The sequence below is a fragment of the Pleurodeles waltl genome, chromosome 2_2, assembly GCF_031143425.1.
Source record: "Pleurodeles waltl isolate 20211129_DDA chromosome 2_2, aPleWal1.hap1.20221129, whole genome shotgun sequence".
Taxonomy (NCBI): domain Eukaryota; kingdom Metazoa; phylum Chordata; class Amphibia; order Caudata; family Salamandridae; genus Pleurodeles; species Pleurodeles waltl.
Genome location: NC_090439.1, coordinates 181,135,064 through 181,159,817, shown reverse-complemented (window position 1 = coordinate 181,159,817; position 24,754 = coordinate 181,135,064). Strand labels below are relative to the sequence as shown.

General features: G+C 42.2%; 1 protein-coding gene across 8 annotated transcripts in view; it reads left to right on the top strand.

Annotated features, from left to right (window-relative positions):
• FHOD3 (formin homology 2 domain containing 3) overlaps positions 1-24,754 on the top strand; it is a 1,176,281-nt gene that overhangs the window by 196,104 nt on the left and 955,423 nt on the right. For all 8 annotated transcript variants that reach the window (XM_069219602.1, XM_069219604.1, XM_069219603.1 and 5 more), the window contains exon 3: positions 11,671-11,735. In XM_069219602.1, coding sequence (XP_069075703.1) covers positions 11,671-11,735 — 65 coding nt within the window. The remainder of the gene's footprint in view (positions 1-11,670; positions 11,736-24,754) is intronic.

The window sequence follows — 24,754 nt, the reverse complement described above, 5'->3', positions numbered from 1 at the left end:
TGGAAGTTTAAAAAACTTGTGACTTGCTTGTGCAGTACATTCCAATCCCACCGGGATACTAACTAAAGTGCAGTATGAGGTCCATCGAGCCCACATGAGTTTGAGGACAATCTTTTGAAAGTCAGATTGTAAGTATTTGTGGAGTTTACTTTCAGAAGGCACAATGTTTTAAATGATTTTCCACAAATCAATGTGAAAAAGATCCACAAGAGAAAATTATAGCACGTTTGGAATCCGAGGATGATTCATGGATTTTGTTCAGACGGTTGGAAATCAGGTCCTACACGATCATTTTTAGGGGCGAGGGCAAAGCGCTCCGTCCTGTGTTGTAATCTCTCTTTGGGCTTCAAACCACGCCCATGTCATGTCAGTCTCTTTCATTGGTTTGTGGGCTTGCCTTTTAAAAACCACTTGCTTTCATTAGTGAAAGGCATGCGTAAGTCATGCCTTTTCTGGTGCTTAGCCCTCCTTGAATACTGAAAACATACAAGGCTCCACGTTTTCCATCCGGTTTCTGGGCTACTTTTTCTCTTTTTTTCACAGCGTGATCTCGCTTGGCAGAAGTCGAGCGCTTTGCATGACATCGACCCTGTTACCTTGTTAATTGCAGTTTTGCTGGTTACATAGATAATTGCACTTTTGCTAGTTACATGGATAATTGCACTTCTACATATAGGTTTCACTACGAGTGAACTTTTATTTCCCTTTGTGTGTCTGCTTTGCATGGACGGTGGCCATCAGCTCTTTTCAGTTTATACGGCAGTAAAAGTCAAGTTAGTTATGTGAAACAGTTTTATTTTCATTTTCAATTTATGTGGCAAGAAAAGTCCAGTTAGGAGTTTACAATGCTAATTGCTCGAGCTCAAGCAAATGCGAGACCCATTGCATTGCAAATGCTTGTTATGTTTGGGGTGTATTTTAGACTTGTAGAGGGTCACAAACAAGCCCATGAATACTTCAGGAAATTGCAACAGTCATAGGGCCAGATTTACAAGGCCTTTGCGCCTCCTTGCGCCACAGTAGCTCCTTTTTTTTTACGCTAATATAGTTTTAGGTGGGCATTTCTGACATGCCATATTTACAAAGTGGGGCAATGCTAGCAGTGGGCCACTTTGTAACTCCTTGCACCACATTAATTTAATTCTGCACCAGACATAATGTATGTAAGGGGGTGTGTTCTCCAGCAGGGAGCCCGCAAAAAATGGTGCAGCGAAATCTACATGATTTTACTGAGTCATTTTTTTCATCATTTTTCTAAAGTCTGCACACTGCAGGCGTTAAAGTGACAGGCCCATAATAACCTATGGGCCTCCCTAGTACTTTGCTGGACTAGTGCCATAATTAATGGGGATAATTCAGCAAAGTACCACAATAGCGTCATAAAATCAGAAGGTATTGTGCTAACGTGCGCCATGGTGTGCCGTATTATAAATACAGCACTACCACGGTGACGTTAGGGAGACTAAGGGGGATGCAAGAAAAGGGGTGCATCAGGACTGATGCGACACTTTCTTGTACGTCTGGGCCTTAGAGTTTCTGGAGAACTTATTGAGCATAATGGATGCATACGGGCAGGTGTAAAATTCTTCATTTACAAATAATGGTTAGATGTGCAGTAGTACATGTAACTTTTTATTTCCCTACGAGAAAACATCCTGAGAAAGCCATTTCTCTACACCTCAGTTGCATGTGAGACAATTCCCTCCATATTCATACAATTGAAAGTCACTCAGTCCTACCAGACACAGTCGCAGATTTTGTTTTTATTTTCAGTTTTGGAAACTACTCGCAAGAGCTATATGAATACGCACAAACATAAGGCTTTAAGAGTGTATATGTAAATCTGTAGGATGGCCCACCGAGAAGTTCTCACAATCCCGCCCCTAAGATTGCAGATGTCTCCATTGCGCCACACTGGCGAAGTTTCCACTTTTATGAGCTATTTTATGAATGTACAATTCTACCTAAATTGATAATCAGAACGTGGCATTTAAGTGCTGATAGTTCTTCTTTTGTACAGGTTAGTACTGCTTTAGGCTGACAGAATTCCTTTTTTTAGCCAAAAGGTTCAGGTTCAGGAACAAACAGGAATTACAAGCTTTGTGGTAATTCTTGTTACATTCCCACCTACGGAAAACATGTGGAAATTGGGCCAGGAAAAACAATGTCCACGTTTTTCTCAATTCCATCAGTGCCTATGGGAAGATAACTCAGATTCCCCCCGTAATACCAGGTGCTGCTGATGGAGATACTTCTGAAATCCGTAATTCGAGATTATGTGCCCCCTTCCCTCCCGAATTAAAGGCACATTTGGAGTGAGGGCCTGTGTGTGCAGAAACGTCTTTGGAGCAGGGCCACAGTTGTTGCGGTGCTTCGTCCTACTCACATTTGCATCTAGCTATAAAGTGAGTGCTGTACTTAGTCAGGCTTTAGCAATGGGCAATGCAAAAGAATGGTCGATAAGAAGAACGGGAAGTGGGGTGCAGTCCTCACCACCTTCACACTCACTAAAATAGCAGTCTAAGAATCATACACGTTGCTGGTAAGAGTCTGTAGAATGGACCCTTTTGCACAATTAAACAGCAGTGTTAAAGCTAATAGGTCTCACATTGGTTCACAGCCTATTGGCTGCACTAATTATAGTATTTTTAAAATATTTTTGTAAAACCTTTTTAGAAAAACATTTAAAAAGTGGGAGTTCGTGCATTTATAAATGTGGTAGGTACAGGTGATTGACCTCTAATGTTTTGGTAATAAAGTTTTACACAAACATAAAGAATGGCTGCCGGTGCATGCACAACCTGGCATTTTTGGAAGCTTTTGTAAATGAAATTCGGCGAAAAAAATGTTCAAATATAGCCACACTTGCACGTGCTTGTGCCTGCAATAACAACACAAGGGTTGCCATTTTGGAATGGGATCAAAGCCCATTTTAAAACAAGTTCAGCACAAGCAGTGCCTCCTGTGGTATGTGACACAGTGCAGATGACAGAGAGGGCACAGTAGTAGTGCCTAGGAGGCTATTTTGTCCTTATAATAAAAAAATATGTTCTGTTTAATAAAGCTCACACTGGCCCACACATTTCTGACAGTGAAAGGTGCTGCTTTTTCTGGGGGAATGACACTGTGCTTTATCAGAATGAATTCACTCAGAGGAATGAACCAATCGCTGAAGTGGGTTGATTAACTGACCATATTGTAATCAGTGGTTGGCAGAATCAAAATATGAATCATAATGGAAAAGGCCACTGGTTGAAGAGGGGCACCCAAAAATTCTCTTAGAAATAATGTTTTCATAAAAATATTTTACCAAGTACTAAAAGTCTTGGCTAACAGCTGACCTTAACAGCTGTACTTTGTGCAGTGGCTGCCCTTTGAGAAACCAATGGGAGTACCATATTTTAGTCATTTCACTGACATATTCTTGTTTCCCCTTTCAAGGTGACTGTAATTATTGAGAAAAGCTCGCAGGAATGGAACGCCCTGGTTTATGGGTGAAGCAACCCAGAAAGACAGTTTCTTACTTAGGGGCCGAAGCTGTGTGCTGTGTTAAGTCTGAATCACAAAAACTGTCATTTTTCGAAGGTTGTTGGACTTTTCAGGGTTTCAGTTGGAAGTAAGCACACACAGAGTGTACCTCATAATATTTAATTTTTTACATCTCAGTAGTATTACTTTGAATTTTTTACTCCTCAGTTGTTTACTTTTTTGTCTTTACTTTCTTTTTTAAAACTTTGTACTTTCCAGTTGTCCGATGTTTCCTCTTTGTTGTTTGTCTTTTTGTACTCCCCTCTTGTTTTCCTTGTCATGGTAATCCCTCTTAACTTTTTTCCCTTCCTTTTAAACATTATTTTTAGGTGTGGGTTACAGTGCAGATGTCTGCAAGGCCTATTGTTACCAACAATTTAAAATAGGCTTTGGCCCTACCCCGAAGAATTTTCTCCCTCAACTTATGTTACTGTCTGTTTTGCATAGTATTCCTCCTTCTTAATCAATCAATCAAAAAAATTGTAAAGCGCGCTACTCACCCGTTAGGGTCTCAAGGCGCTGGGGGAGGGGGGAAATCAAGGGAGGGGCCGAGAGTGTCACTGATCGAACAACCATGTCTTGAGGTTCTTTCTGAAGACCAGGAGGTCTTTGGTTTTACGAAGGTCGGTGGGGAGGGAGTTTCAGGTTTTGGGCGCGAGGTAGGAGAAGGACCTGCCTCCTGTGGTGGTGCGTTGCATACGGGGGACTGTGGCTAGGGCGAGGTCGGCTGATCGGAGGTTGCGTGTGGGAGTGTGGAAGTTCACTCTTTCGTTGAGGTAGGTTGGGCCGGTGTTGTGAAGGGATTTGTGTGCATGGATAAGGATCTTGAAAGTGATTCTCTTGTCTATGGGGAGCCAGTGAAGAGATTTGAGGTGTGGTGAGATTCGTTCGTGTCGGGGGAGGCCAGGACGAGGCGTGCAGCTGTGTTCTGGATTCTCTGGAGTTTGCGTTTGAGTTTGAGTGTGGTGCCGGCGTAGAAGGCGTTACAGTAGTCCAGTCTGCTCCTGATGAGTGCGTGGGTGACTGTCTTCCTGGTTTCTGAAGGAATCCATTTGAAGGATATTTTTAGAGTGCGGAGTGTATGGAAGCAGGAGGAGGTTAGGGCATTGATCTGCTGTGTCATGGAGAGGGAGGGGTCTAGGATGATGCCGAGGTTGCGGGCGTGGTTTGCGGGGGTGGGTGCGGGGCCTAGGGCGGTGGGCCACCAGGAGTCGTCCCATGTGGTTTTGTTGTTCTATAGAGTACTAAGTAGGCCATAGTGAAATTTCCATTACACCAGGGTAATATCCTTTATTTTGGCAATGTCTTGCTATGCCTTTTATGCAAAACTCCTAAAATTACACTATTAGGGTACATTGCAAAATGAAGTATTGTTTGTGGCAAAAATTTATTGTGTGTACATGCAAACAAAAAAAATGACCAGAACGTGAGTGGCTTCTGTTTGTGACTCTTGTATTTTTATTTTTGTTGTTGTTACTAAATGCATCCAAAATGGATTGAGGGATGCATTTTGCTCTAAAATATAGTGCTAAGTGCCAGTTTTGCATTTTATTTAATTATGATTTTTCATGTCATTTTCTAAAAATTTCTCAGAATTATACAAATGCATGTTATGCAAATATCACACACCCCTAGGGCTAAGCTCCTAGGAAGTACAAGATTGTATAAACGGAGAAGTGACAGAATCCTCACGCCTGGTAGTAGTGCCAAACCACCAATTGATACCATGAGGGCTTTCTGCATTGATCTCTGATAGTATTTGCAGGCAGAATAATTTAAAATATGTGAAGAGACAGTGAAGCAGTTTGAGAATAAATAACAGGACTTAAAGCAAAAGTGCAGTTGGGGTTAGAACCTAATGCCTAGCTTATGAATGGCAATCACTCTTTTGCAGGTTTGTGAAATTTAATAAAAGATCTACTTGTCCATGGGACAGTTTGCTTCATAACTCTACTTGTCCTGTAAAAACATCTACTTGTCCTTTAGGTGCAATGTAGTGCGGCAACAAATTACGGAAGCAATCTCGTTATATAAGAGCTCCGATAATAGCATCTCTGATTATGCCAGGGCTAATACTATTGTAGGGTTTGAATACTAGCAGCTTTCTTATTTAGTCACCTTTCCTTAAACCTACAAATTGGGGCCGGTCGTAGTGTTAAGCAATAGTTCCAAGGTTGGAATACCCTTTTGTGTCTGTGCAAACCTACTAGCTTGAGTGTTTTAAGGGTTTACCCCAGCTGTTCTCTAACTATTTCCCATACTGAGAAAGGTTGGAAATGTACTCCTGACATGGGTCAGGAGTAAAACTTCTTCCAAGGTTGGGAAAAAAGTGGTTAAAGGGAAGGTGAACTTGTAAACGCTCCATAGATTTTTGCATGAGCAAATCTATACCTGCAGATTTGCTCCTGCTAAAGTACAGTACAAAATATTTTGTAGGAGTTTGATTTCCTGATCTACTTCTGTAAATTCTTGTGAATTCTTAAAATACACAAATCTGCACTGATGCAAAGACATATACCATGGGCGCAAGTTTTCTGACTGTCTTTAAGAATTAGGCCTCTAATTAAGGCTGGAGGTAACCAAGACCTTTTGTTTTATTACAATTCTATCTATCAACTGACTTTACTGTGACTTATCCTACTTGCAGAACTTGCTCCTACTGAGCACCTAGATACCCTCCGGGGAAACAAGTTCTGCACTCCACAAATCCATGTTACGTTACATTACAATGATCCAATCTGCTTTTCCACAAAGAGCATATGGGCACACAACATTTTTTGTTTAGCAAAAACTACTCTGGCAATGCATGCTTTATGGAACCAAAAATAATTTTGCTTTTTGCTAGTATTTGTTACAATGGTGAGGGTCCAACATCTCCCACAACAGCAAAGTTTTACACAAGCCATGTCAAAAACACACGCCTTGCCAAAACCAAAAGACTGACCACCAATATCTGACCTATTGGCTTTGTCAATGCTTGTTTATATTCATGTTTTCTATAATCTTGTTGAAACGGGTAACACTGTTTTTCCATTATGAATATTATTTGGAAATACTAGTATGCATCAAGACATTCTACTAAATAATGCTTCAAAGAAATGGCTCCTAAACTTTCACAGTACTTTATAAAAAAAGTTTTCTCCATAGTTGCATTTTTGTGAAAATTTTATTTTGAAAGTAAAAAATCCTCAGTCTTGCTTCCAAGCTTCTGCAAATATTTGCATTTAGTCAGAGGTCATTCAGGGAGCATTATACATTGCCTCATATTTTTAAACTTTGCAAATGTATGTACACATTTTTTTTTTCTGGAACCACTGTCAGTAGTGCAGTTGAAGCTTACTACATATATTTAGAACACTCACCTTAATAATAAAATCTTTGTATTAATGAACCCTAAATACAAGTTCAAACAGCATTATTCTTATAGACACAAATATTACCTCAACTGCATACAATCTCTTTCCGAGCTCTGTAATGTGATAGTTTACATTGGCAGCCAAAGGATTTGTGCTGCAGGGGTTGGGCCTACCTGTCTCAAGGACAAAATAAACCTGAGGACTTGTTGTCCTTGACCCCAAACAATGTGTCTCGGGTGTTGGGTTATAGGACTTCCACACCCCTGCCTTCGTCACCAAGAGTTGGAAATCCCAAGTAGATTTCGGGCTTTGCTGGCTAGGTTCCACTGAGCAACAACAGAGGAGTTTCCCTTGGCACAAACTGTTTACAAGCAGCTAGGATAAATTCTAAATTGTCTGCAGGAGAGACAGAAGAGAATCACATGGTGTGCACTGGTTTGAAACTGCAAGATAAATGCTCATTGTATCCACCCAGGGGTGGCAGAGAGAGTGGTGGTTTAGAAACAGAAATAACAGAGGTAGAGATGTTTTAAAAAATAACATACTTTTACAGGCTGTTTCTGGGGCTCTTGAGGATTATTTCTTGTAAGGCTTGAAGATAATGGAGATAGAAACAGGAGCCCAGGTACGTACCCAAGGCCTCTCCAGGCCCCAACAGCGAAACAAGGAGTCATTTCTCAGAGGCGTTCTTTCCCTCAGATGTTCTTATACTCCCAAAATCCTGGGTGACAGAACGCCCTAGGGCATGAAAAGAAAACAGCTCCAACATGACACTCTCTCAGTAGCCATTCACAAACTATCCCAGTGGCCTTTTGAGGAAACTGCAGTGCTCGACCATAAACATTTCTTTACAAAGACGTATCCATGAAAACATATCACATGTGAATATTTTAAGACTACTATTGATGTGGTCTTGAAGTGAAGGCACAGCGGCTGCAGCAGTGGCACATTTTGACTCATCCCTGTGGTGATAATATCTACATAGGGTGTTCTACCCAGGTTTATGGGCACATTCAACTATGTGCAATCATACATTGCGGCATATTTAAGAGCCCCTAGCGCCACCGGAGCATCACTTTTCCTGGCGCTCTGGCCCTGCGCTGTATTTATAAGGTGGTGTTAAGCCACTTTTTGTAGCCCCTTCTCACGCAACACTTTGCGTGGAAGGGGTGAGCAATGTGCAATGTGCGTTGCTGTGAACGTGCCATAGCAACACCCATTGTATTTTGATGCTGCCTCAGATTTACGAGTTTTCGTAAACCATAGGCAGCGCCAAAATCTAACACCACCCTAACGGTGGCGTTAGAGTGGCAAAGCGAGGAGAAATGCTTTCATTTCTCCTCGTTTTTTGCTCTTTCTATGAGTGATGCATTTTGCAGCACACATAGAAAGAGCAATTCACCAACTAAGATTTTTTTTGTGCAGGAAGGTGTTCCTTTCTCACTAAAACAATCTCTCCCTCAATGCAGCCATCCTTGCACTATGGGGCAAGTGTGGCTGCTGCGTTGGCATGCGGCAGCAAATTTAGCGCCGGCGCAGGGGGAAACACAGGGATGTGCCGTATTCTAGTAAATACGGCGCATCCCTGTGATTGGAAAATGACGGTGCACAACGCTGCCAAATTTGGGGCAGCACCACACACCGTCATTTTCTATTAAATATAGCCCATAGTGACTCATTGCATGCTAGAGTTACTGAAGAGATCACATGGACTATTGGGAGGTTTTACGTGAGTCCCTGCAATGATCATTGTGTTGCAGTTTGCCATTGCGCCACCAATTGTGGTATCTTTGTGTGACTTGCACCTAATATGAGCAAGAGTATGTAAGAAAGTGATTATGTTGGAATTATCCATGGTTATGTTACGAGCTTCAATTGAAACGTATGGCCGAATGTATTTGGTTTAGGTTACTTAGATAGTAAAAAGTGATTGTGCCTGGATGGAGATGAAAGGCTACATAAAGAAATGGCTTGGAAACGACCAGACGCAGACAATATATTCTGGCTTTCATAAGGTTTGATTCAATCAAAAGAAAGGCGGAGGGAGAATGTGCAGGAACCCAAGATCCAGTGTGGTAAATTTGTGCAGTGGGGTGCGAAAAGGATTCTGATGACCTCAAGAGAATGGTGTAATTTTGTTATACAAATGTAGCTTGGTAAACAAACACAGTTCAGAGCTCGTTTAAAGTAAGACAGCAACATGCTGTTGCAATGTAATTTCTATTTGCAACTCTCCTTCCTATGTATCTATGCCCCTAGTGACCCTGTATTCATGGTGATGGTTAGCATTCAGAGTCAGACGAAATAAGACGTACTTAAAGTTTGTTTTCCATTTTAAAAGATACACATGAACCAAACCGAAACCAAATATTTTTTCTCAGTATGTATCCATATATATCCGTAGAAATCAGTAAAAATGAAAAGCCGTGAGCCTTAATTAGAATTTTTAAGAAACAGATAGTCACAGGCAAATAAATCCAGTCTAACTGTACAGCTCACCTCGTACATGATCTATACATTGTGTGGCATTTTTATAGGAACTAAACTATGCAAAATAATGGTTCAATCGCCATTATTACACATTACCTCTGCCACTACATCAGATTAAGTGCAAAAATATATTGCTCAATTGATACTGAGACAATCACTTTTGTACTCAGTGGACAAAGATGTTTCAATGGGGAAATGGCCTTTTCTATGTGGCCGAAGCAACATATAGCATAGCCACGCAAGCGTTACCATGCTTGCCTGAACCACGCATCTGCCTGAGCCAATCAAATGTGTGACTAAGGGACCATGAATATGCGTGGTCAGGCACACAGCAGGAACATCCGGGAGAGGAACGTGGTGGCAGGGTAAATGGGTCTTGGGTGGGTGGGGCAATTTTTAAGGGCAGGGCAGATTTTAGAGATCAGGGCTGGGGCTGCAGGGTCGGGTTAGTGTTTAGGACAGGGTGGGGTACATTTTAGGGTTTAGGGTGGGGGGTTGGGTAGATTTTAGGATAGGTTTAGGATTCAGAGCGAGAGATTTAAATAGTTTTTAGGATGGGGTTGGGTAGTTTTTAGGACAGGGTAGGGTAGGTTTTAGGGTTTAGAGTGGGGGTCTGGGTCATTTTTAGGACAGGGTGAGCTAGTTTTCAGGACAGGGTAGATTTTAGGGTTTAGGGCTGGGCAAGGGGGTCAGGGTGTTGTATCACACAACCATGCATGGTGTTACCACGTATACCTTTACTAAGTATGCTTCTCGAATGAAATTGGTTGTAAAGGCATGTAGGCATGTGTGGTAAAGATGCAGTCGTGGTTCTGACTGCTTTGTTAAGCCATGCGTGGTTCTGCCATGCGTTGTTCTGTCATACAACAAGTTACACACCATAAACAGGGTAGAATTCTGGAGAATGACAACAAATATTACATGGGGTTGAGTTAGGAGGGGGCGGGTGGTGCTAATGAGGCATGTAAATATTTAGTAGATGAAGATTAGCTCCATAATAAGAGTTCATGAAGTAAGATTTGTCACAGGATGTTTGGGGCCTATGTGCAAGGGTGAATAATACATCAGATTTTCTTCCTCTGGGGGTGATGATTTCAGTATCTGTAATAGAATTTAACAAGCATAAGAAATGCTTTCAGTGGCATTAGTCAGGTTTTTGGCTATAAGGAGACGGATGTATTAATAAAATAAATAGTCAATTGGAAGGGGAGAGAGGACCAACTCGGAGAGCACAGAGGAACAATAAAGGAGGAAGAGAGCAAGAAAACACATGCACTCCATGGAGTCCTGAGAGAAAAAGCCAAGATTAGTTCTGAGTTAAAAGTCAGAAACCTGGTAAAGAAGCTATGCTTCAGGGGAGGGGCAAACATAAAGAGAGTGAATGAGAAACAACAAATGAGGTTGACAAGAAAGCCAACCCCAATGAGCTCATCCAAAGCCTGCTGTATTGGTATTATCTACAACAGGTCTTCAATAAAGCTGTCTGCAGGCTAGAATTAAAAAGAGGTGTCTAACTGCACAGTGAATGCACATTCAGTGCTGGAGATCAAGTAGGTCCTTCTAGCGTCTTCTGGTTACTACAGACTAGAGAATGGTCAGACCACCTGGCTTTGAAGTATTTTATGAGTGAGATTCACACAACCATGTCTTCACCCAAGTTTCAGCTACGTATCAAAAAGTCTAATTTGCGAATGCAAATAGCAGAGGTTGATTCACAGTGGAATCTGTGAATAAAGTTATGTCCACATTAAATCCACCAGTTACCACATTAAACGTAAGTATCTCAAGGGGAGTGGCATGGGGAACATTTGCAAATGTAAGTGCTAAGTAGAAAAATATGTTTTTGTGCAAAGGCAACAATCTGTGTATTTCATTGATTTCCATGTGGAATTGTTTGATTCGAACATATTGCATAAATGTACCCAAATCATAGACGGATACCTATGACTGCAGATGTCCACATTTTTGTGATTAATCTAGCAGTCTCAATTTGTGGCCTCGTATGTGCACCTTATACGTGCATACTTTCCAAGTCTCAACTGTAGAAAAAGTTACTTGAAAAAAAATAGGAACTTAAGTGTTCTCTGACAGCTGAAATGACCCTGTGGCTTATTGTGGTTGTGGGTATTGTGCTTACACTAGTGTAATCAAGAAACTAACTACAGAAATGAAACAAATGCACTTGCTGAGATCCCGGGGTAATTTGCCATTTACGTCTCCTGTCTGCATTCCTGGTGCTGGATTAAAAATCGTTGAACCTGGAAACATATTGAAAGATATTTCATCCTTTTTGCAGGAGGGGCAAGAAACACAGCATCATCCTCAGGACCCAGCTTTCCGTCAGAGTGCACGCGTGCATCGGTGAGTCACTTCTTAGATCTGACCAGCGTTCAACAAGAATGTAAAATGAAATGTTCAGCTAATATTCCATCTGCGGACCGTGCTGTGGTTTGCGTGACTCATCTGTGGAGAAGTTAAAAACCATCAATTTCACTAGAGAAATTGTCACGTTTAAAGAGCCTTAGTGCACATCTTGGGTCACATGTTCTTGTGACTGAGCTGGCGACCTGTTTTATATATAGTGAAAGATCAGTTGCCATAAATAAATCAATTACACGCCCTTGTTATACCCGATTAAAACATTTGCCCACCCTCGGTAAATTTTTATATCTCATGCATGGAGAGAGTAAATAATATCGGGTATTTGTTTTTTTTGTTTCCTTCCATGATACTTTTCAGATGTTGGGCTCTGCAATTGGAAACTAAAATGCAACCACTTGTTAAGTGAAGCAAGGTTTAATTTCTACTTTATATATGTATATGTCCCAAGTCACACAGATGTAATACAAAAAATAGCTTGTTGACAGGTCAAGATCATGAGCTGCTGCGGAGAAGGAACAGTCAAATCTGCTAGGCCCATTTCTGCTTTCCTTACTACCCAGTTCTCCACTTCAACCTCATTATGTTGTAAAGAAATTTCAAGGACCTTGGTTCAAACAGAAGGACAATAATATGGGTAACGACGAAGAATAGAAAGGCTGAGTTTTGTGCTGTAATCGACATTTGGAACCTCACAATGGTAAAGGAGTATTTTGTGAATATGGACTGAGGGTCTTGTCCTTGGGTTGTGTAGGATGGATCTGCTGCTTAGAGCACCACTGATGGAACCTGAATGAATCCGAGATCCCCGGGTTCGAGCTGTGGCAAGTTTGACTCAGACTTTCTCGGATTTCAGTTTGGCATTGTTAATTGTTTGATACCTTTTTACAGCTGAAGGGCTCTGGATATGGATGTGCTTCAGGCATCGTTGTTACCGACATTGAGGGAAATGTGGGAATAATTAACTTTTCTCATCCCAAATAACAGAATTTTCAGTACAGAAACTCTGTACAAGCCATAGCACAGCCAACTTGTATTTTCCACTATAACGCTGTGACGAGACTATCTTGTCACTTCAAATGGCTATGTCAGACCTGCAGTGTTTGTATTTTTTTGATCTATAGCAGAGGAGCTGACACACCAGTCAATATGTTCAAGCATTCTTACTTCATAGCTGGGTGATTTGAATGAGTGCTGTATATGATCAGCAAATACACACTGGGTCCTGTGTGTATTTGCCACTAATGCCAGTGGATTACATGTTTTAGAGAGAAAAACTTTCTTCTTGAATCTGAGACAACATTAGTTCTGAAATACAGTGCATCTGGATAGTAAATAGTTATAGATGGTCTACAGCGATCTACGAGTATTTGAAATAGAGACATTTCTCCTCTGGATTGAAACACTTAAAAGACTTTGGGCCTGATTTATGACTGCAGAATCTCAGCAGAGTCTCCGCAGTCGTCTGGCATTATTATTAAAGTGTAGTTTGTGAATACCAAAAAAGAGTAAACTTACACCAAAGTGTGAGCTTACCTTTGTGTATCAGACCCATCAAGTTTTTTTTCCCCAAAAACAGCTGAAGAAATGTACTAGGCCTTTACTTGAGTAGGTTCTTCTACTTACAGATGGGAAGTAATGCCAGGTATATGTAGTGGACATAATTCAAGTGGAAGAAGAGATTATCTGCGCTATGGCTCCCCTGGAAGAGTGACAAACATGTACATAATTTTGCAATAAATTGTGAAATCCTTATCATTGGCCAAACTTGTTGAGGCATGCATGTCCGTGTCAGTTGCCTGGAAATGTTAGTACTGTAGTGTTTGCTGGTTGCTGAAGCATGAATCATCAACGGAATACAAATAGCAGAGGAAGGCAGACATCTCCTCACCACCTCCCAGTGAGCTAGCTCAAGTCACAGGAGAGTCTAACCTGGCACAAGTGTTCATATTTCCAGGAAGTTGCATTCAGGGCCAGTCATTACATTTCAGCGCTCTCCCTTTTCAGTGCTCCAGCAGGCAGGAAAGTGGAGCTGGTAAGCACAAGAGAGGCCTGGAGCAATGGCACAGTTAATGTGGATCCAAAGCTTCTAAGGTAGAAATGTATACTTAGCTAATGTATCTCTTACATTGTCTTTTCTGCAATATGTCCTGAAAATAAGTGCTCTTACAATCAGGCACCCACAAGAATACGCAGGCGATGAAAAATGCTTTATTAAAACCGGGATTGTGTTTTTGAAAATCTGAATATAGTGATCTCCATAGTGAAGAAAGTCTCCTGGTTGACTGCTCTCTGGAGGTGTTGTCAGTAGCTCAGGGAGCCACTGCTTGGCTGATCCCTGGAGGCGCTGTCAGTAGCTCAGGGTACTGCTGCTTGACTGATCCCTGGAGGTGAGAGCCTCTGCTTGGCTGATCCCTGGAGGCGCTGTCAGTAGCGCAGAGAGCCTCTGCTTGGCTGATCCCTGGAGGCGCTATCAGTAGCTCAGGGTACTGCTGCTTGGCTGATCCCTGGAGGCGCTGTCAGTAGCTCAGGGTACTGCTGCTTGACTGATCCCTGGAGGTGAGAGCCTCTGCTTGGCTGATCCCTGGAGGCGCTGTCAGTAGCGCAGAGAGCCTCGGCTTGGCTGATCCCTGGAGGCACTGTCAGTAGCTCAGGGTACTGCTGCTTGGCTGATCCCTGAAGGCGCTGTTAGTAGCGCAGAGAGCCTCTGCTTGGCTGATCCCTGGAGGCGCTGTCAGTAGCGCAGAGAGCCTCTGCTTGGCTGATCCCTGGAGGTGCTGTCAGTAGCTCAGGGTACTGCTGCTTGGCTGATCCCTGGAGGCGCTGTCAGTAGCTCAGGGTATTGCTGCTTGGCTGATCCCTGGAGGCGCTGTCAGTAGCTCAGGGTACTGCTGCTTGGCTGATCCCTGGGGGCGCTGTCAGTAGCTCAGGGTATTGCTGCTTAGCTGATCCCTGGAGGTGTTATCAGTAGTGCTGTCAGTAGCTCAGGGTACTGCTGCTTGGCTGATCCCTGGAGGCGCTGTCAGTAGCTCAGGGTACTGCTGCTTGGCTGATCCCTGGAGGCGCTGTCAGTAGCTCAGGGTATTGCTGCTTGGCTGATCGCTGGAGGTGTTGTCAGTAGTGCTGTCAGTAGCTCAGGGTACGGCTGCTTTGCTGATCCTGGGCCTGTTGTCCATAGGACATGATGCCGCTGGTCGATTCAACCCTGCAGGTGTCAGGGTACTACTGGCTGACTGATCCCTGAGGGTTGTGTGGCAGGTTAGGGTGCATGTTTCTCAGAGCCCTACAGGGAAACAGAAGAGATCACAAGTGTTCCACTTAAAAGAGGCTTCTTTTTAGAGTGAGCTGCAATTAAACCTAAGTAGGTGGCGTGTGTTTCTCAGTCAGCTGTAAAGTATTTGCTTGAGATGCATGAACTGTGACAAATCGATTTCATATTCTGTGGGAGCTGAAACATCTGTTTTTCAAACCTGCAATGTATGTTTTTGCCCATCTGATGATTCTAAAATTGGAAAATGATGGTTGTAAATGCTGACGCATTTATGCCATTTTAGAGAAGCATTCTGTTAATGCCTTCCTGGTTTGCATTATTATCTTTTTCCCATTCGTCATACATTCATATACTTCACAACGTTTTTAACACAATTTTACATTATTTATTAATGTGATTTTTGCAGTAATAAAAAACAAAACGTTATTTCTTATTAGAGTGTGCAAGGGTGCACTTATGACGGGGCTATGCTTGCTTACCATTATGTCAAATTTGTACTTGTAATCTGCAATGATTTTCTAATCCTCATAAGAGGTACCGGTGTTAGAATTCAAAGTGTATAAACTAATATTTGCATTAGACTTGTACTCTCAGTTTACTGTTTTCTTAGTGACAATCGTTTTCTTCTCTGTGGTAGTCCCTAGCTAGTGAGCTTGAATGCACTTGAAACAAGCATTTGTAATGCAATGTGTCTCGCATATTTCAAACAAGTTAATTGTCATCTTTTGACAACTGCGCCCACGGGCAAAAACAAAAAAAACATGAGCGGAAACTGAGAAATGATGCATTTGACAAAATAAAATAAAGTTAACTTTAAAAAGTAAAACTTTGCAATTTTGTTTGTCCTACTGGGCACGCTTTTGCCAGTCACAAGCCTTCTTCTTGCCGGGCAGTGTAAGTTAGAACAAAATACTACCACAGTCACGTCAGGAGCAGCGGACAGGCAGTAATTAAGTTAAAATCAATTAGTGCTTGATCCCTGCTCCGCACAGAGAAACGGAAATGGTGCCAGACGTGCCTTGACAAATTACGAGGCTGAAAAGAAGAGTGTCACGCAAACCACCAAATGGGAGCAACAGGCGGGCTCCAGGCCCTTTACTGAAAACAACAGTGTCTTGCATGCGAGAAGCATGCCCTAGCTCATGGACTCGAAGGCTCGACCCTAAAAAGAATTTGTAAGGTAAAAGTGCCTATTCTGCTTTTCCCTTACAACTCCACCTTTTCTCCAGCAGGAACTCCATGCTGCGAGTTAAAGACATGCCTCTGTTTCATATTTCCCACCACAGTAAATGACCCTGAAACAATTCCTGCTCCTTGATCTTGGAGAGCTGTCTCTATCTTTCTCTCTCTTTTTCTAGCCCTCCTGTCTACCTGATACTCTGTGTCTCTGTACAGTTGACATTATGATACACATGATTTTTTTTTTTTTGCACATTGCATTGAGAGCCAAGACCAGGGTCATTTGGCCTGAAGTAGTTCTAAATTAGAGATTAAGCACGTACCTCAGCACAGCAATATCAGCAAACCATAAAATATTTTAGTTTCTGGGTGAAACAAAGCACCTCCCTCTGAACAGGATTTTGGCAGTGCAACCACAAATAGCATTGCCAGAGTTGTGGGCTCCTTAGTTAATCATTTACGCTTACTTCTATCGTATGATGTCTACAGGCAAACCAGGCTTAGATCTGTGTGGCTGACATTATGAAGTCAGGCATTAGGACTCCCATTCCAGTTAGGAAGCAACTTCTGGATTTCAAAGGGGAACGATTTATAGAGAGTATAGCAGACTTCATGCAAGATAAAGTAAGAGAAATAACGCTAATAACAAGTAACCTCGTGGAATATGCTTTAATTAATAAAGGATATAATTCATTTTCTGAATACATAAGACACAAACACATCTTTGAAATGTGCATTATTGCCTACTCTTTTGCTGGGATTTATAGAAAGTACAAAGCACACAGAAATGTTGCAAGCCACATAGGCTACAGCCTTAGGAAATGAGACCATGTGCCTGAAAGTGTGGTGCCAGTAAATCATTGACAGAATATTGGCTGACATAAATATCATGCCCTAAATACCAACTACAAAAATATTGCCACATACGAGTTAATAATAGAAAATCTACAACCGGTCCGACAATATTTTATTAGATAATATTTTGGACACAATATTTGTATCAGGGGATATTTCTGTATACAATATTCTGAAATGCAGTCTTATTTGAGGATTTCCTTTACGTTTCTTCATAGTTGGGGAGACAAAATAATTTGTTTAGACTTCAATGCCTATTAGGGCATTAGTTTACTATTTAATTCAGCGTAAGGCTCATTCATGATTAATGTATTTTTAACAAGGTCTCTTAAACAAAGCTACATTTTCTCAGTTCATAGATCAACTTTATGTTTCTCTCTTTCCTCAGAGGTCTTTCACATCTTCCCTAAAAAGCAGTGAGCTCTATCTGTTAACCAATGCATCAGAGGGCTTCAGAGTTAGGTCGTACCCGGTGGGTTTGAGTGTTCTGCCAAGCCATGTACATCTCGATAGGCTCTTATGGAAATTAAAAGATCTATTTGAGTGTGCACCTTTGAAGAGATCATTTATTGAACATCTCAGTGCGTTGAGCTATAGAACAGTTCCCTTAACCAATGTAAATTACAGGATGATTGATTTACTGACTTGGAGATCTATTGGTTTATAGAGTGTCCACCACCCCCTTAGTTCTGGTCTCATAGGAGCCTGTTCCAAATAGTTTATATTCAAAGTTTCCCTGCAGGCTAACAGTGTAGGTGAGCACTTAGTCACGTAGCAAGGATTTCCAAAGCTTAGTGCCTTGGGTTGAGGTGAAACGGTCCCTCCTGTTTGAAATGGTATCTTGAGAGAACTGGAGCAGGGCCTTATTGCCACTGAGCAGCTGTTTCTGAGGCAGATGAACTATGCTCCAATAGGTTGGCAGCACTGCCAAGATCTTTGCTTCTCAATGGATCACCACTCTGTACCTGAGCGATATCTGTTCCTCTTATGTCTTTTGTCACCATATCATTGGGAGACTTGGCATGGGTGTGAATAAGCTTTACTCACCCTCGGGTATTCAAAAGATGGCTGGCCTCAGCTCTGCTCTTTGTATTTTTCATTTATTTTGACTGTACTTCTGATGAATGTTGATTAAATCAGTAAGGTACCAAGCTCCCAGCAATGTGCTCAGGAAGAGGGATCAGTTCACTCGGGCATTGTTATCCAGATAAGGAACCTTAGTAAGTCATGCCTTGTTGCATCAATAAGGAGGAGATTTGGCCTGGTGGCTAGAACTACTGACTCTGGAAAAAGTATTTACATGCTGCCATCAGGTCAATATCCTTTAATTCTGGGCAAATAATTTAATCTCCCTGTCCTTAGAAGGAACACAAACCCAGACTAGACCACACAGTCTGTGGTCTAGCCTGGATCTGTTGTAAAGTGCTCTAATGCCGTGGGCCCATGTTTATGCAATAAAAAAACTGCAATAAAATTTCACATAAAATGAATGTGTTTTCCTGTACCACCAGTTCTTTAAGGTATTTCTAGACGTGCAGCAGCCGTAGAGCACCTTTTCCTCTGAGCAGCAATCATCCTTGGACACGTCTGTACACCACATCAGCCATTTATTATCTGGCGCAGCGATTATGGAGCATATCTACCACGGCTCAGTAACACTGGGGCAGGTACTAATGTTCACAGCAGCTAGAGCATCTTCATGAAAGCCCATGGTCATGCTGAACACCAGCCAGTTCTCCGAGTTTAGCCCTTTACTAAAGCAGCTATCGTTGTCTACAACTAAGCCTGGTTAATACGCAAATTACATCACTACACTGGAAGATGTGTTTTAGTATTTGTCTTACAGCGTTAATTCCCATACAAAGAATACAGGCTTTAAATGGTCATAGCCAATTAACTCCGTGGGCGGGATCAACTATGGCTCAAATGAGAGACGTTCATGAGCAAACGAGAGTGCTCATCTTCCGCTCATGCTCACTGCCAGCGCTCACTGAGGCGCAGTGCCAAGCGAGGTGCAGAGTAAACAGTCTACTATTCCATGTACATTGATGCTGGGACACACTTTTCTGAGACCTTAGGTTTGTCAGGACCTCCTGAGAATGGATGTCTCATGGCGAACACAGCAGCGTGCAGGTGCCCAGACATAAAAACCGTGGCCCATGTTTTCTGACAGCACCAATTTTCTTTTCTGGACGTGCAATATGATTGATTTCTCTGATATAACGGTGTATTCTGTCTCGTAGTAAGCTGGGTAGTTGTGCTACAATAATATTCTGGGACCTAATTACTGCGGCAAGTACTCTGGGGCAGATTTCCAATTCCACATTTTCTTGGCACAGTATTTAAAGATTTCCCTAATGCAGCACCCTTGCCCTTGCAGAGTATTCAGCACTTCTCCTGACTAAATATTCCAGGGCATGATTTGCCGCTGTATTTCATTTTAGTTGTATTTTGAGTGTCATCGTTGTTTCAATATCATACTCTTTGTGGCACATTAGGATGGGGAACATTTTCAAGCCACAATATTTTCTAAATTAAGTCTCATGACACGATATCCTGCTATGTCGTCAGCTTACTCTCCTACAGCATCCAAGAAGAGGAGCTCATCCTTCCCTGTTTTGCGATTTAAGATCATCCATCTCGACCATCTCATGCTGCCTGGGAGGAACTCAATGTTAATTGCTTTCTGTTTTGAGTGTTTTTGTTTTCGCTCTTTAAAGACTGATAAGGGTTATACACGGTTGTCTCCTACGTGCATTACGGACCTTTATTAAGTTTTCACAAGACAAAGGCTTCATCGTACTTATGCCGACATCTCAACCAATACTGCAGCTAGTCACCCCTTGCAGGGTCAGCTGAAAATTACTGGACCCACACAAGGTACATAAAGAATTGAGAAATGAAGTTGACCCTATTTTTACTGAGCAATTTGCCAAGAGATTATAGGATGAACTCGGATAATTAGCTAGGCGTTCTTACAAATGCTCTCTAATTCTGCAATTACAGTAGAGACTTTTTTTTAAACAAATTTTTGGGTCCAGTAATAGATGCACCTTACCACAAACAGTTTAATCTTAAAAGAAAGAACATGTGGGCAGCATTAGCTGCTCAGATTAACAGGCAAACTGATTTCCTCTGATGTGTTTTTAGAAAAGATGAATGTTGTGTGGATTTCGTAAGGTGTGAAAACACGGATGAAAAAATGTCTTTCAAGTTGATTTTACTTTTCATTGGATGGAGTAAAGCTGGCATAGAGAGATAGAGAGTGGTTTTCCCATTCAACAGTGAGTTCGGGAGAGATATGATTTCAATGGTGAGACTGTGTTCAGTGCCTGACATTGTTAAGGCACAGACTGGGTTCATACAAGAGTAATTAACAACCTATACAAGAAAAGTAAAGTGATGCTATGCAAATAGAAACCTAAGTAGTGGAGGCCCAGTGTGGCATGGTTCTTCAGGGCGGTGTGATGTAGGCCTTGGTTAGATCAGTTTTGTATGCGCGCTCTCTTGGGGGGTCTACATCTGTCAGAGGTTGGTAAGATAAGTTAGCTTATCACGTTCCTTTGAAATCAAGGACTGCAGTCTGCCTAGTTGCTGCCAAACCCAAATAAAGTACAATTTCTTCAGTTTACTAAGACTATAAATGTCATCACTGGTTAACAGCGAAGTATAGGTGGTTACTATGATACCATGGCAGTGGTTACAATGGATTTCGTTTAACTAAGGCTGTTTGTTTGTCTAGATTGCTATGGTTAAAAAGAACTGAAACTATAAATAAATATGATGATGATACCATGACAGGAATTTCGAAGAAACTACCTGAAGGAAAAGTGTTGATGTCAGCGTTTTTCCTCTCCGATGAGGGAATGTTCTTGCTGGATTCTAGTCTACGTTTTTGGTGTGACTGTAGAACTTTCTCTTATTTGGCTGAAACAGTATGGAGGCCCACTATGGTGGCTAGTCACCTTGATTAAGGGCATTATAAGCGTATTGGCTTATAAAATATCAGAAGCTGTAAGACATCTTTTGGCTTTGGTGCAGTCAAAATAACTTGGCATTCTTTACTGAATTCTCACTTTTCCCACTGAGAACACATCATGTGGGAGGTAGATTAGCTCCAGCACACTCCTATTGGTTATCCTGCCCCCCACCCAGCCTCTTCTCCTGGTACCCACCCTCTTCTATGCCACTGTGGTCTACTCTGCACCATACTCCTCTATGCCACTGTGCTCTACTCTGTGCCAATCTACTCTACACCCTTGCTCTCTACACCTCTGCACATTACACCACGCCACTCCATCCACTATGTACCCCTCTACTCTACACCATTCTACTCTGAGCCACTTCGCTCTTGCTAACTTAGCGTGCCTGCTCTGAGCAGGCAAAAAATCAGTGGATTTGTCCCTGGAATCTGTGAAAAACGCCTGGAAAAATCCCCAGTATTGCTATTTGGGTGACAAAACTCAGAACAGCCAGATTTCAATGCAGGGGTACTAGCTGGAATCAGACAGTCCAGTTTTTCCATATGTCTGCTCCAAATTCCGTGTAACCGTAATGAGTGACTAAGAATGCAAGAGATGAGATGGGGTGGTATAGGCGGTGGATTGGTTCCTTTCTTTCATGTCAGACAGCTCACAGGAGGCTTTCATAGGACCTTGCCAATCTATCTCTCATCTTGCAGACCGTGGTGTTCCCCAGACATCCACCTTGTCACCACATTTGTTTAATTTACCTGTCAGGCCCCTGGACTCTCTCATCCGACAATGTGGTCTCCACTTTTATCCTCTGCAGATAACGCTCAACTGTTTCTGCCTCGATATTAGGTTGTCTGTAGATAACATTTTATGGCAATCTTCGAGGAGATCAGGAGTTAGATGGGGAGTAATCATCTAAACCTAATAAGGATAAGCCATAGTTCTGTTAGTAGACGGTGTATCTGTCACCTGGATTAAGACATTCTTTCCTCCTGCTTTCGGACTATTGTGGCAGCCTCTACTGGTGGTGAAAATATAGATGTAAGAATTGATTCCAGCCTCAAAAACCCGCATTTAGTGGCCCTGGCCGCATTGTGAACATTTCATACACGGAGATTGTCAAAACTCTTATCTGCACCGAGTTCTTAGTGCAGGAGATCAACAGTCTTGGCTGTGAGTGGTCCTTGCCTCGACTATTGTAACACAGTCAACCGGGGATTGAATAAACCTCTGCTTCACAGACTTCAGTTTATGCAAAACCAGCCATCTTCACTGGTCACTTTAGCCACTCGCTTTGGGAGATCGCCTGCTATTAAGGAATTGCATCTTAAAGGAGACAGGTTTAGAATAACTGTTAACCAGTAAAATGCATGTGACCGTAACACATGCACTCTTTCTAGGCTAGGTGATTTATTCACACAAAATAGAAGCAGCGTCTGGACCAAGTGGAGGGATATGAGAATAACACAGTGGTAAGCACCTATGAAATTATGGGGAGAAGTCCCTATCGCTCTTGGATGAAGATCAACTCTCTGAATTAATATAGAATTTAGTACCTGTTTTTCTTTTATTCATATTTTCAAACTACGCTTTACAAATAATGCTGATGAAGGGCACAATGTTCCGAAATACAGTGGGAAGAGAATATGAATGAAAATTTAAAAACAATACTGTGTCTCAATATTTAGAGACTTTTATTTTTCGTGCATCAATATGGAAATAATAAATTGAAAAATAATGTGAAAGTATTTTCAAATTGCAGCCAATTGTGCGCCTTTAAACAGATGAGAGACTCGACTCCAATATTACAGTCGATACTAGTGTCAACAATGGTATTTTGAAGCTACCTAGAAGTACTGATATCAGTGCTTAATTTGTGCTTGTTGTTTCCGGTGCTGAGCACCGGCACTCGGGGCTTATTCTTATGCCTCAAGCATTTGCTGCGAGCAAAAGACACATATGGGAAAGATGGAAAAAGGAAAAACGAAGAAGCGTCATAAAGGGAGAAAGTAGAAAGCTGCAGGATGAGCTGGAGGGGCAGGGGATGGCCGTAAATGGATTGAAGAGGCCTGAGATGGCTTCAGGATTACGCCGCTTCAGTATTCAGTGCTGGCAGATTTAATTACAGCAGCCTCGTGTTTAAGAGGAGGGCCTTGAGCACCGGCACCTTTTTATTTACAAATTAAGCACTGACTGATATACTCATATATACATATGGATTAAAAGACTTTGTTGACATTTTCAGTGAAAGGTTTGGGGAAAGAGATAAATTTTGAACAAACTGGCAACCCCCAGTGGGTTCACCCTTGGGTGCCACCTGTTTTTTGTGTTTTTGTCTTTCTTGCCTTTGGAGCAGCCGCTTTCCACGTGGCCAGCTCGTGCGCAGCTCGAGGTTCCACACCACAGAACACGGAACACAGCTGCTTCAGCCGCTGCCTTAACAATACGTTGTAAAGTAGGTTTACAGCATAGAGAAGTAAAAGATGGGGTGCCCGGGTACATTCCACGTGTCAGTCTAAATGTTCTTCTTGAAGCAGAAGTGTATTAATTCGTGTATTATTCATAACATGCCCCAATCTTTTAGAATCTAAGGACAACATTATTGTTGGTAAAGGATAACTTCTCTTTTTAAGTTTTTCTTTCAGAGGGCTCTGGTTCTAAAGGCATGAATTATAATTGTATAAAATGAATCTGCATTATAATTTAGTCTTGCCTTAAATGGCATATCAAAGGAAGTTGATGATAGAGTATGGGAAGGAAAAATGACATGGAACCCAGTGCTGTTTTCCTTTGAGTTTCCCATGTCCTGCCCCTGAGCTTTTTATAGCCTGGCCAGCACGTGGGACCCACGAACATGTTAGTGCCCTCGAGTACTTTGCCTGTAAATTCTCATCTGGTCAGGGAGCCGACCGTAGCCCGCTAGCCTAGTGCACGCTTCTGCCATCGCTTCAGTGGTTGGAGAGTGCACATGGTATGTAGAAAGATGAGCTTCTGTAAGAGGATGAGGAGGATGACGACACAGCTAAGATGACAGCCAGCTGTCCTTTGGTTTCGCCCCCTGCAGCTCACTTCAGCACGCAAGCTGCTCGGTGCAGGGGCCTAGCCAGAAAATGTATTCTCTGGATAATGGCTGGGTGCAGGTGCTTTCAGTCGGGTATGGTGAAGTGGACGTCAGATTTCACAAGTCATTTTTCCATACACACAGACAAAAGCTTACACACACTCTAACCCTCCCCTGCTTCGAAAAGCTTCAAAAGTGTTGGTTATTTTACCTACTTGTGTATTTTCTCTGACTTAGTACCTTGCCACTCCGTATTCAACTTTTCCACCGCCCCTAAAGTTCCTCTTGTGCGCCCTGCTTGACGAGAATGTATTTTAAAATTCTATGCCACAGTTATTGTTGGCGAATCTGAAGCTCACACTCCCCTCCCCCAAAATCTTAGTGACCAAGCTTCGCCCTTGGCTCTGTGCCGGGTCACATGGTGCTCCCAGTAGCGTGCTTGCCCACTGCGCCTAAACAAGAGGCCTTATTACAAATGCCATAAACACTGCAAGGGCCAATGATCTCTGATATGGTCGTCACAACTGATGGGGCCAAGCTAACAAAAAAACTATATCATAAAAAACATCCGTAATAAAATGTTGAAGCTACATTTCAAATTTGTGTGATGCTTTTTGCTATTGTATTTTGTGCCCTCTTCTGTCAGTTCTGTGGTGTTAGC